At 35.5% G+C, this 13,924-nt stretch overlaps 1 protein-coding gene across 1 annotated transcript; it reads right to left on the bottom strand.

Moving 5' to 3' along the window:
* Positions 1–3,977: 3,977 nt before the first annotated feature.
* LOC116867427 (olfactory receptor 4F3/4F16/4F29-like) lies at positions 3,978–4,937 on the bottom strand. The gene has a single exon (XM_032857064.1). It carries the CDS (start codon positions 4,935–4,937, stop codon positions 3,978–3,980), a length of 960 nt encoding a protein of 319 aa, XP_032712955.1.
* Between the last annotated feature and the right edge of the window lie 8,987 nt (positions 4,938–13,924).

The following is a 13,924-nucleotide window of genomic DNA, read 5'->3' as shown; positions in this document are numbered from 1 at the left end:
GAAGAAGAAGAAGAAGAAGAAGAAGAAGAAGAAGAAGAAGAAGAAGAGGAAGAAGAAGAGAGACTACTTACTTCAAAGGATTTTTTATTAAATCTTTCCCTCCAACCAGCTCTAGAAGCACTAGTATTTTAATTTTACACTTCCTCTAAATGTTTAATAGATAGTTGGGGATAGGAGGAGACAAAAAAGTCCATGAGATTTAAGAGTTTAATTTTAAAGTGGGAAACGCTTCCACAGAAAAGCATAATTTAAAAAAAGAATTAAAAGAAAAACACAAGATTGTCAACTTTCCCTCAGTAAATCCCTAAATGTAATGTGATCTCAATACAGATATCATCAAGCTTTTTTCATGAGCTAGATAAATTGATTATAAGTTTCATTTGAAAGACAAAAATAAACAAGAATTGTTAGGTAATCTTGAAAGGGAAAATTATGGGGAGGAGGAGAAGGAAAGACTCTCTAAGAGATATTAAAATATATTAAAAGCCTCTGTAAATAAAAACTAAAGGAATTGACAGATTAATGGGACCAAATAGAAAATATGGATACATTCCCAACTGCAATTGGAAATTTAGTATTCACTAAAGATGACCTTTCAAATCAGTGGAAAATATATGGACATTTTAACAAAAGACTTGAGGAAACTAGAGAACTACATGTAGAAGTGGTTATGTTAGTCCCATTTCTTACACTATGCCAAGTTAACTTCCAAATGATGCAGAGGTTTAAATATTTTTAAATGAAGACACACAGGTATTAGAAGAAACATGAGTGAATTTCTCTATAACCTGAGAAAACATTTCTAATTATAACTCAAAATCCAAAAGCAGAAAGAAAAGATAGCCAAATTTTACAATATAAAAATAAGAACCTTTGAAGTGCCAAAACCACCATAAGCAATGGGAAAATATTTGCTACTTAAATGACAAAGTTTATATTTATCTAACATATGAAAGTTGTCCAAAATAGTGACAAATACCAAGAATTCAAAAGAAAGATGATAAATAGTTCAGAGATAAAGAAATGTAAATGTTGCAACAAGAATGACTTCATGAGGAACCTCCATACTGTTTTCCACAATGGCTGCACAAATTTGCATGTAGTTGTCCAGTTTTTCCAGCACCATTTATTAAAGAGACTGCCTTTTCCCCCATTGCATATTTTTACCTCCTTTGTCATACATTACTTGACCATATATGTGTGGGCTTATTTCTGGGCTCTTAAGTCTGTTGTCTATTTTTGTGCCAGGAGCATACAGTTCTGATCACTACAGCTTTGTAGTATATCTTAAAATCTGGAGATTGTCACACCTCCAGCTTTGTTCCTTTTTCTCAATATTGTTTTGGTTATTTGGGTATTTTGTGATTTCATAAAAATCTTGAGGTTTTTTGTTCTATTTCTGTGAAAAGTACCATTGATATTTTGATAGAGATTTCACCAAATCTGTAGAGTGTTTTAGGTAGTATGACCATTTCAACAACATTAATTCTTCAAATCCATGAGCAAGGAGTATCTTTCCATTTCTTTGTGTCATCTTTGATTTCTTTCATCAATGTCTTATAGTTTCCAGAATACAGGTTTTTCACCTCTTTGGCTAAATTTATTCCTAGGCATTTTATTTTCTGATGTGATTGTAAATAGGATTTTTCCTTAATTTCCCTCTCTAATATTTCATTAGTAGTGCATAGAAATGCAACAGAATTCTGTATATAGAATAAAATAAAATAAAAATAAAAAACAAAAATACCTGAAGTGAAAATTTCAATAAGTAGAATGAACAGCAGATAAAAGAAATAACAATCCTAACAATCACTAGTGAGATAAGAAAACCATGACCAGGGTGCCTGGATGGCTCTGTCAATTAAGCATCTGCCTTCATTTCAGGTCATGATCGTGGGTTCTGTGATCAAGCCCCACATTGGGCTCCCCGCTCACTGGGGATTCTGTTTCTCCCTCTCCCTCTGCCCCTCCCCTGTTCTTGCTCTCTCTCTCTCTCTCTCTCTCTAATAAATAAATAAAATCTTTAAAAAAATAATAAACCCAGAGTAAGCAGTAAACAAAAATAATGAAGAAGGGGTGCCTGAATGGCTTAGACATTATGCATCTGCCTTCAGCTCAGGTCATGATCCTGGGGTCCCAGAATCAAGCCCCGCATTGGGCTCCCTGCTCAGTGGGAAGCCTGTTTCTCCCTCTCCCACTGTCTGTGTTCCCTCTCTTGCTGTCTCTTTATCAAATAAAATCTTTAAAAAAAAGAAATAATAAAGAAAAGTATTATTAATAAAATAGAAAAGAGAAAAACAAGGAGAAAATCAATAAAATCAAAAGCTTGTGTTCAAAAAGTTCAACAGAACCGATAAACTTCTCACCAAACTGATCAGGAAAAAAAAATAATAAAGAGAAAATTATCAACATCAAGAATGAAAAGGGATACATCACTGCAGATCCTACAAGTTTTAGAAGAACAAGGAATATTATGGACAAATTTATGCCAGTAAACTCAACAGAAATAGACAAAAATGTTTAAAAGAGAGACAGACAAACAAAACAGGAAACAGACTCTTAACTATACAGAACAAACTGATGGTTATCAGAGAGGTGGTGGGGGTGGAATGGATGAAATAGGAGAACGGGATTAAAGACTGCAGTAGGATGAGCCCTGAATTCCTTTTCAGTAAGGAGTCTGCTTCTCTCTCTTTCTCTCTGCCCCTTCCCACTGTTTGTTCATAACAAGTCACCTAGCACACACATTAATAATAATGGCTTCACTCAACACCCGCTCCTATTTATTTGGCAACACAGAAAAAATAGTGAAATAGTCTTTGGATAGTTATTTATACCACTTCTGAACAATATATTTATTTTTTAAGTAATTATATAGAATATATTTTATCACATGGAAAGTTTAATACATGTCTTCATTATAGACAGTTCATTAATATACCTCTTCATTTGTAGACAGCTTTGTAATAAAATTTTCTTTTGTAATGTTTATACTTTGTATTTGCTGTTTATATAGTTATAAACCTGATTCATATAATATAGAAATGTTTTGCGTTTTAGTTATTTATTTATAAACCAGTGCCACCTATCCTTAGATCCAAAATATTCAATCCATTTGTAATCTTTTAATTTTCACATATTTTTGTTTACCATATAAAAATTATTTAAGAAATAGTTGGGGTAAAATATAATTATGATACATACTGAGTGGTGTAGGAATTTACATCTTCTGTTTCAAAACATTGGATTAAATAATAATATTAAAATTTCCTGAGTTGTCATTCTGTGATTTATCCCAAATTTCACCTTCCAATCCCAACTAAATCTAAAAAGCTCAGTATTAGGGCACCTGGGAGACTCAGTTGGTTAAGCGTCCAACTTTTGATCTCAGCTCGGGTCTTAATCTCAGGGTTGTGAGTTCAAGCCCCACATTGGACTCCATGCTGGGCATGGGGCCCACTTTAAAAAAAAAGGGGGGGGGTTAATAAAAAACTTAGTATTAACTAAATCTGAGTGTAGCTAGTCAAATCTAGTTAGAAGCCTCAAATTCTGAAAGCTATCTAAGCAACTGTCTTCAATTTGTGTATTCCTCCAAGCATAATAAACATGAGAAACTCAGAGGGCATGAATATCAGTACACAAATAGATTGGAAGAGATACGTCTTTGAGAATCACTACCAAAAAGAAGAGTATCCAACATTTTGCTGGATAATTTAATAGAAAATGTACCCAGTACGTGAGAGTGCATATTCTTTTATAATAAACAAGAAAGACACTTCATTTAAAGGCTGAATTCATTCTTTTTCAGTACTTCCAGGATCCACAGAGTAAGGGTCCTTATGAAAAACTGACCAGATCAGAACAGAGTCCTTGAGGAGAATTTTCGCAGTGGATATTAAAACTACTAAATAAAATGAAAAAAAATTATGAAAAGTTTAATTAAAGAGATTAATTTCCAAGAATAGTCAAGATGAATCTTAATGTCTTGGATTGGTCATGAAAAAACTCTTCCTGAAACTTAGAACCTTACCAAATAGTCTCCTCATTGCCATTTTCATCTCCTTATTTCTGAATGTATAGATAATAGGATTCATAAAAGGAGTGATAAGGGCATCAAAGATGGCTAAAAATTTATCTATGGGTAATGTAGGGAATGGCCACACATAGACAATAATACAGGGACCAAAGAAAAAGACCACCACAGTGATGTGAGCAGAGAGAGTGGAGAGGGCCTTAGATGAACCACCTGAAGAGTGTTTGCGAACTGTGACCAGGATGAAAATGTAAGACACAATCAAGATGAAGAAAGTGCCCATGGAGATGAAACCACTGTTGGCAGTGACCAGAAATTCCAGTCTATATGTATCTATACATGCAAGTTTAATAAACCGAGGAAAATCACAATAAAAACTGTCCATTTTGTTGGGACCACAAAAGGGCAAGTTTACAACAAAAGCCAGTTGGGCCACAGAATGGATGAGTCCAATGGTCCAAGCAATAGCCAAAAGAGAAATGCACATTCTTAGGCTCATAATGGTCAGGTAGTGGAGGGGCTTACAGATAGCAATGTATCGGTCATAGGCCATTACTATAAGCAACACCATCTCCGTACCCCCAACTGTGTGAATAAAGAACATCTGAGTAATGCACCCTGTCAAGGAGATGACTTTATGTTTTCTGAAAAGATCATAAATCATCTTTGGGCTTGCAATGCTGGAAACACCTGTATCGATGATGGAAAGATTTGCCAGCAAAAAGTACATGGGGGAATGTAAGTGCTGGTCTGAGATGATCGTGAGCACAATGAGAAGGTTTCCTAGCATACTTGCTATGTAAAATAGAGTAAAAAACAAAAAAAGGAGAATCTGAATCTCCCAAGAACTGCTGAGTCCCAGCAACAAAAATTCAGACACCACAGAGTGATTTCCTCCGTCCATCAGCTTCTTGTGCTAGGCCAATCCTAAAGATACCTGCAGAGCATAAGAGGGAGAAATACATGATTTTTACATTAAAAGGGAAGCCTGGCTATAAGGGTTACACAAATGTCAAAAACAAAAGATTGCTTAGCCATTGTACACAGTTACATAGAGTTTACATAGTACAAAAATCACAGAGAGCCAGCACCAAAACTTTTTCCATGCCTAGATCTTTGTTATCATTTAATCATATGCCTCAAATTTAGCTTGGTCTTTAGTGTATAATAAAATAGGGAAAATGTAAACAAATTCACCTATGAATTTAAGGAACTACATCAGGAGATAGACATACTTTCTAATTCGTACACTGAAATATGCTACAGAATGGAAATGTGCAGAAAGGCACATAGAACTCTCTGGAGAGGTGTCTAATTTATTCTTTTAAATGGCTACCCAATATTCAGTGTGGATGGACCGTAATTTATTTACCAATTTCCCTATTAATAAGCATTTAACTTATTTCTAATTTATTGGCCCCTACAGATAATGCTACAAACAACTACCCATATATATACATCTTTGTGTATTAATGCTTTCCTTTCTGTGTCACAGATTTCCAGAAGTTACATCACTGGGTCAAAGTGCACATATTTTTTAATAGTAGTGTTGCCCAACAGCTTTCCAAAAAAGCTGGAATAACACATATTTCTATAAGAATAAATGTCAATACTTTCTTTAATTGTTGCCAGAATAGTGGGTGTAAAGTGATAGCTCGCTGTTATTCTGGTTTTCATTTCTCTCACAACCAATAAATTTGAACATTATTGCAGTCTGAATCTGCACTTCTGTGAAGTACCTATTTATGCCTTTTACTATTTCCTACTGTGCTTTTTTTTTACAAATTTATAAATGCTCTTTTTATATTACAGATATTAAGCATTTCTCATTTGTTTTATCTTTTCTATCTGTCATTTTCTGTCATCTGTTTTCTCTTTTATCTTTATCAATTCTCTATTAATTTTTTCATTATACCCAAGTTTTTAATTGTTAAATGATTAAATACAGCTATTATTTTTTTAACGTACTGCTTTTAAGATCTCCTTTGCTCCTGAATCATACATGTACATCCTTGGATTTTCTTTCAATGCTTTGTTTTGTTTTCTATTTAGGACTGTGCTCTATTATTTTTATATATATTTTAAAATATAAGTTCACTTTTAATTTCTTCCAGTGAATAAAATAGTAATGACATTGTGTTTTAAATGACCCATTCTTTCCTCTTTCAATTTAACTACTATTTTTTGCATTACACTTAATTATCAGATATTTGGGGATTTGTTTCTGAATTCTTTATTTTGATTTCACTGATACATTTGTCTTGTTCTGTAGAAATATCAGGGTAACTGGACACCTGGGTGGTTCAGCATTTGGTTAAGCATTTGCCTTTGGTTCAGCTCATGATCCCAGGGTTCTGGGATGGAGTCCCACATCAGGCTCCTTGCTCAATGAGGAACCTGCTTCTCTCTCAGCCTGCTGCTCCCCCTGCTTGTGCTCTTTCTCTGACAAATAAATAAATAAAATCTTTAAAAAGGAAAAAAAAAAGAAATTCAAGGTAATACTACATCACTATGTCTGATTAAGCATGTCCCTCCTTCATTGTCCTTATTTTTCATACTTCCTTGGCTATTCATAAGCATATATTGTAGCATATAAATTTTAAATTCATTTTCTCCAATGCCCCCAAAATTCCATGGAACTTCTGATTTGAGTTGTAATAAGTTTGTATATTAACTTTGAATGAAGTAGCATGGTTATGATAGTGTCTTTCCATTCAAGAACATAGTACATCCACCCATTTGTTCTTTTTGTTTTAAGATTTTATTTATTTGAGAGAGAGAGAGAGAAAGCATGAGCAGGAGGGGAGGAGCAGAGGGAAAAGGAGAAGCAGACTCCCTCTGAGCAGGAAGCCCAGCACAGGACTTGACCCCAGGACTCTGGGATCATGACCTGAGCTGAAGGTAGATGCTTAACCGACTGAACCACTGAGGAATCCCCATCCATTTGTTCAAACCTTGTTTCATCTCCTTCAATACGATTTTGCCATTTTCTTTACATATGTTCTATGCTCTCTTTGTTAAAATTATTCTTATGTATTTTATAGCTTTTTTCCTTGGCATTATAAATGAAATATCTTTTCTCACTTCCATTTCTAGGTTCTTTTTGCTAGAATGGGAAAAAGTTATTTTTTTTGATATGTTATGTGTAGTCACCTAAATACCTTCTGTTATTGGGTGAATAGTTTTTTACTGAAATAGCTTGGGTTCTCTAGATTTATCATAATGTCACCAGCAGAAAGATACAACTTTTTCATACTTAATTTTTGCTGGTTTGGTTAAAATCATATCCATTTCATCATTCCCTTATTAACATGAAAGTCCTACTATACTTTCCTTTTTTTTTTCATGTCTATTGTCCCTTTTCTAGTGATACATTTCTCTATTCTTATTTTATTTTTTCTTAAAGATTTATTTATGTATTTAGTTGACAGAGAGAGTGACAGAGGGAGCACAAGCAGGGGGAGTGGGAGAAGGAGAAGCAGGCTTCCCACTGAGGAAGGAGCTCAATGTGAGACTTGATCCAAGGACCCTGGGATCAAGACCTGAGCTGAAGGCAGACTCCCAATCGACTGAGCCAGCCAGGTGCCCCATTTATCTATTCCTATTTTAAAATAAGATGCCAATGGGGCATCTGGGTGGCTCAGACAGTTAGGCTACCAACTTGATTTCAGCTTGGCTAATGATCTCAGGATTGTGAGATAGAGCCCCATGTCAGATTCCATAGGGGGCATGAGGCCTGCTTGGGACTCTCTCTCTCTCTCCCTGCCCCTCTGCCCCTCCTTCCCCCCAACCAATAATAATAATAATAATAATAATAATAATAATAATTTTTAAATAAAAAATAAATAAAATACAATGCCAAATATTTTCCCTACCAATATGTTCTATTTCCTTCCTGCCTTTCCCCAACACCAATTAAGATAAGAACTTTAAAATACCTTTCTCCCCAACTTCTTACCTCCTCCCTCCCATTTAAATAAAATTAGTTTCTTTTTGTGTTTCTTGAACTTCTAATTATTTTATATATTATGCCTCCGAGTCAATCCCCCCTGTTTGGTTTCCCTTCATGATTTCTATCTCATTATCTTTATTGTATATGCTTTAAAGTATCCATTGCCCCTAACCTTCTAGTCTCAAATTATTGCCAGTGAATTCCTTTGCATATTAATATTATTTTTTATTGAAATTAGCATCTGCGGGGCATCTGGGTGACTCAGTGGGTTAAAGCCTCTGCTTTCGGCTCAGGTCATGATCACAGGGTCCTGGGATCGAGCCCCACGTTGGGCTCTCTGCTCAGCAGGGAGCCTGCTTCCCCCTCTCTCTCTGCCTGCCTCTCTGCCTACTTGTGATCTCTCTCTGTCAAATAAATAAATAAAGTCTTTAAAAACAAAAAAAAAAGAAATTAGCATCTGCTTCTTACAACACTCTTGTGTCCAACATCAGTCTAATATCACATATACTTAATATATGCTTTATACATATAAATCTAATATCTGAGATGAAATTTCAGAAATCATCTATATCAGTCTCTCTGATTTCAAGATTTATTCAATATATCCAGTCTAATCTCTCACTGTTATTACTCTTCTAAACTCTCAGGGTTGTAAATGCCACCTAATACATAGTGTTAGACTCCTTGTTAATTGTTGTTGGAATAATAACTTGACAATAGAAAGTGCCTAAAAATCTGAAGTAAGTAAACATCATGTCATTGGTCATTTGAAATAAACTGTAACTCTCAGTTATAATATTCTTATGTGTTGCTTTATGATAAAGTGATTAAAGAAAAGCCAACTTGAGAGTTTTATTTTTTTAATTTGATTTTTTTAAGGCTCCAAACTATGAAGTAATCTTATCCCAAATATTTTCTGTCACAGTGAATGTTGATCTTGAAGACAAGTGAAATTTTCTCTATAAGATAACAAAGAACTGGAATTTAAAATAAATATCCAATCCTGTTAATCTTTCTATATATACAGATTTGGGTACTATGTAGTTTGATTAAATTGGTTCATTCATTTTCTTCCTATGTTTCTTGTTCTGGAGAGACAGATCTAAAATATTGGTTAAAAGTGAACAATCACAAACCATACTACTGGGTTTAAACTTGCCTTCACCACTTGCCTTACCAGTAACCCTTGAGAGAGGATTTCAACTCCCTCCATGTTGACCTCAGTTTGTACTTTCTTCACCCCCCAATCCCCCCACCCCCAGCACGGCTGTGCTTTCTAACTGATTAAATTATTCTTTCTAGCTTATCTCTGAATTTAGACAACAGACCCTGCAGGCAAAGCAACCCCTGATGGGAACCAAATTCATCCCCTTTAAGCAACAGGGACTACCCTGATACCAGCATGACCTTGCATGAATGACCTTAGGAGGATGATCCACTGGATCTTTACTGACCACCTGCGGGTACCCACTGACCTTTGTCCCACATTTTCCTTACATAAACCTAGAAGCTTTTTCAGCACTTTTGAGACAGGCTTTGAGACGCTAGTCTGCTGTCTTCCCAGTGTGGGCCTTACTGAAACAAATTTCTTTCTTGTTTCAGCAAGCATTCATCCCTCTGCCTTTGGATTTTGTCAGTGGTGAGTGGCCAAACATAGTCTGAATAGGACCCCCAGAGTCAAGTGCTCTTGCACCCCTATGCCCCACTTACACCCTGACCTCAGATAACTTACTTAATCTTATTGTGTCCAAGTTTACTTGTCTGTTAAATTGAAGTAATAATAGTCTGGCCTCAAAAATTGCCATGAATAAAGAGCTTAGTAAAGATCTTAGAACACATAGCAAGAATTCAATAACTGTTAGCTGTAATGATTTATTATAACATCCTTAGTTCACTAAATTCTCCTGGCAGTCTTTTTTTTTTTTTTAAGATTCTATTTATTTAACACAGAGAGAGAGATCACAAGTAGGCAGAGAGGTAGAGAGAGAGGAGGAAGCAGGCTTTGCACTGAGCAGAGAGCCCGATGTGGCGTTTGACGACCTGAGCCGAATGCAGAGGCTTTAACACACTGAGCCACCCAGGCGCCCCTCTCCTGGTAGTCTTAATTCTCACTTGTCTCCCTCATTTTTTTGTCCTCTGTTCATTAGATACATTGTCTAAGATTTTGCCTTAGTCTCCTCCTAACCAGCTTCTTCTATATTCTAATTATACCCTCCCCAAAAGCTTGACCACTGTGGGAAAGGCAGCATATATGAAAGGGCTTAATACTTTCATTAGAGTACAAATGCTAGCTGAATCAAAATAGGTATATCACTCATTCCCTGATTCTATCCTAAACAGTATAGTCATATTTCCCATGGTCTACTAAACACTGTCACCTAAATGTTTATATATCAGTCTTGTGCTTGTAGAATTTCACATGACTACCATAAAGCATAAATCATCTCTCTCCTCCCCATGCAGCTTTTCTTTCAGATCTAGTATAACATTACAAGCATCTTATCCACTCAGCTCTTCTCAAATCCTCTACCTGCTTTCACTAATCCTTACCAAAACCCTACTATACAGGACAACACGTCTCTCCCTTTCTAACCTGAATATGGCCATCAGATTACTCTTTCTAAGCACTTTGGCTATGTAACTAGCACCACCAAAATATGTTCAGTGGTTTTCATTGCCTCTGAAAGTACAAAATCCTAATTTAGAAGGTACTGCTATAATTTGTCTCCATACCATCTTTCTAGGATGCTTCTATTTGCAAGAAATATTTATTCCTCCTTAATACTACGTGCTCGATTGCCTATAGAGGACTTCCTCTTTAACTCCCTGCATTCTGACAGCTGTCCCCTGGACTTTTATACTGGTCTCATTGTTGTGGGGCTACTGAGGGAATGGTCAAGAAATAATTCTTGAGACATCTTCTGTACAAAAATGTGCTTTTATTATAGCGCAGGGATAGGACCCATGGGGCAGAAAGTGCTGCACTGGGATCATGAGGAGTAACTGATTATATACTTTTTAGGTAGTGAGGGTTAGGAATAACATAGTCTTTAAGGAATTTGTGTATGCTGAAAGCAAGGTCCCCAAGACCTTGGGAGTTCAGCTATTATCCAGTGAAGGTTATTCTTTATTGTTTTAGTAAAGCATTATTCATGAGAGCGTTTAGACATGGGTTAGTGGGCCACATGTTGAAAGATGATTGTTATCATATCCTGGAGGTTTGCAGTTATCAGATTGAAATTACACTAACCAAAGCAAAGCTGCATTGGTCAAACATTAAAGAGAATCCTTGAAGGAGTTGTAGGAGTGTTATACCCTGTATGTCTCAGGGACTTATCAGTGGGCTACAAGTTGTAAGGAGACTTCATTTTAGGTACAATTCTCTTGCCTTTGTTCCCCTTTGCATCATAAAAATCACTAAATACCTTGGAGTAGCTAAATCTTCATCCTTATGATCTCTCCGCATAGCTTCATACTGCTCACCGTTTCCTACTCGTGCATTTTTATTACATTGTACACCTGGAACTAATATACTCTTACATGTCAATTATACTTCAATTTTTAAAAAGACCAAAAAAGTGGCGCCTGTGTGGATCAGTGGTAAAGCGTCTGCCTTCGGCTCAAGTCATGATCCCAGTGTCCTAGTATCTGGCCCTGCATCGGACTCCCTGCTCAGTGGGAAGCCTGCTTCTCCTCTCCCACTCCCCCTGTTTGTGTTCTCTCTCCCGCTGTCTCTCTCTCTCTCTCTCTCTGTGTCAAATAAATAAATAAAATCTTAAAAAAAAAATAAGAAAGAAAAAAGAGGAATATTTAGACAAAGAACAGAGAAGAACTGAAAGTGGTAGATAAAGAACAGTGTGAACATTATTGGAGGCTTGAATTGTCACTCCAGGGGGAAAAATGGGTTAATTTTTTTTTTTCTACCTGGTTTACAGTTGATGAGAAAGATCAAAAGATATTCCTGGTACAGAGGCCAGAGACATTTTTGTTCATTGAACTTACAGAAAGATTCATAAAGGAAAAGTAAGTGATCCAAGAGCGTAGGTAGTAGAATCTATGATACTAATATAATATTATTTTAAAAGATTCTCTTCCAAATAGCTAAGAAGATCATCTTATTTAATTTTCCTCTTTCTGAGCATTCTTTTGTGGGCACAATTGGGGAAAAAAAAAAAGACTTCTAACTAGAGTCATTAACATATAAAAGGACTTTTTTTTTTTTTTAAATAGCCAGGAAAATTCTTTTTTTTTTAAAGATTTTATTTATTTATTTGACAGGGACAGATCACAAGTAGGCAGAAAGGCAGGCAGAGAGAGAGAGAGAGAGGGAAGCAGGCTCCCTGCTGAGCAGAGCGCCCAATGCGGGACTCGATCCCAGGACCCTGAGCTTAGAGGCCAAGGGCAGAATGTGTCTAAACACAGTGCATAACTTAACTTTAAATATATGCAAATGTATAAATTCTAAAACCCACTTTGGGCATCTTTTTGAGTGTTTCCTAAATGATTTTCTTCACTCCTCTCCAAACCCTCAGATAAAATTTTCTTAAGATGATTATTTAGGAGCAATTACTTTTGTTGGATCCTCAGTACAAATGGAAACTCTTATTATCCACCAGATATTGATCTTTTATACATGTGGAAAATGCCAAAGGAGCTATCAGCTAAATCTGCTGATCAATGAGTCAGCTATATCATTTTTTAAACTCTTATACCTCTTCTTAATCTTATCATATCCAGAATAAATACTTAAAAAAATTTTTTTGAGTATAGTTGACACCAGTGTTACATTAGTTTCACAAATACTTTTTGTTATTAGTGGTGTCTTTTTTTTCCCCTCAACTCCCTTTAACATATTAGTAGTTCTCTGATCCTATTCACTGTCTACACATCATTTCCATTTCCTTACTGTTCTAATGAATCTTGGTTGTAAAACATTGGCAAGAGTCTAATCATAAATATAATACAATTATTTCCTAAATGTTATGTCAGACTTCTCTTAATTCTGATCTCATATTGGCTTCAGAAAACACTAATGTTATATATTATATTAGTATTATATATAATAGCTATACTATATCCTCTAGAAATAAAGATACTGTATGTGAGAATATCATTAGTCCTCACGACTAACCAATGAGTTATAAATTCATCTGAATTAAGAATGTTTCTATTCTCTCACATAATTACAACTAAGACAATTTCTTCAAGTTCTGCCCTACCATGAACACTGCTATCTTTACCTTATTTTATTAATCATTTCCTACAGGATATGAATACCAAAATTTATGACATCATTTTGCTTTTTTCTAAAAGTTTACAGCCTCTAAAAACTTTCACATCTTTTATTGTACAATACACAGGGAAGAATGGAAAGAGACTATGATCTACATTTTACAGATTAGAAAACAAGAACTCAAAGAGATTAAACAGATCACCTAATTTTGCACAGCTAAGTGTCAAATTCAAGCCCAATTCTTGCAACTGTTGTAAAGATGCAAGTGAATAAAAGATGTGAAGAAAATGCTAAAATTTTAACAGTTGCCATTTTCCCATGAAGGGGCTGTCAGTGATTTTTTCCCTTCTTTATACTTCTATAAATTTTCTATTTTACACATCTATTTCTCTTTTTAAAAAATATATTAATTTAAAAAACAAGCTGAGGGTGCCTGGGTGGCTAGATCAATTAAGAATCTCCCTTTGAGGCACCTGGGTGGCTCGGTGGGTTAAAGCCTCTGCCTTCAGTTCAGGTCATGATCCCAGGGTCCTGGGATTGAGCCCCACATCGGGCTCTCTGCTCAGCAAGGAGCCTGCTTCCTCCTCTCTCTCTCTCTCTCTGTCTGCCTCTCTGCCTACTTATAATCTCTGTCTGTCAAATAAATAAATAAATAAATAAATCTTTAAAAAAAAAAAAAATGAATCTCCCTTCGGCTTAGGTCATG

The sequence above is a fragment of the Lontra canadensis genome, unplaced genomic scaffold (genome assembly GCF_010015895.1).
Source record: "Lontra canadensis isolate GAN:19392208 unplaced genomic scaffold, GSC_riverotter_1.0 scaffold12, whole genome shotgun sequence".
Lineage (NCBI taxonomy): Eukaryota > Metazoa > Chordata > Mammalia > Carnivora > Mustelidae > Lontra > Lontra canadensis.
This window is presented reverse-complemented; position numbering and strand designations above follow the sequence as displayed.

Bases quoted from the DNA above. Each gene is read 5' to 3' on its own strand.
- LOC116867427 (XM_032857064.1), bottom strand. From the start codon at position 4,937: ATGGACGGAGGAAATCACTCTGTGGTGTCTGAATTTTTGTTGCTGGGA.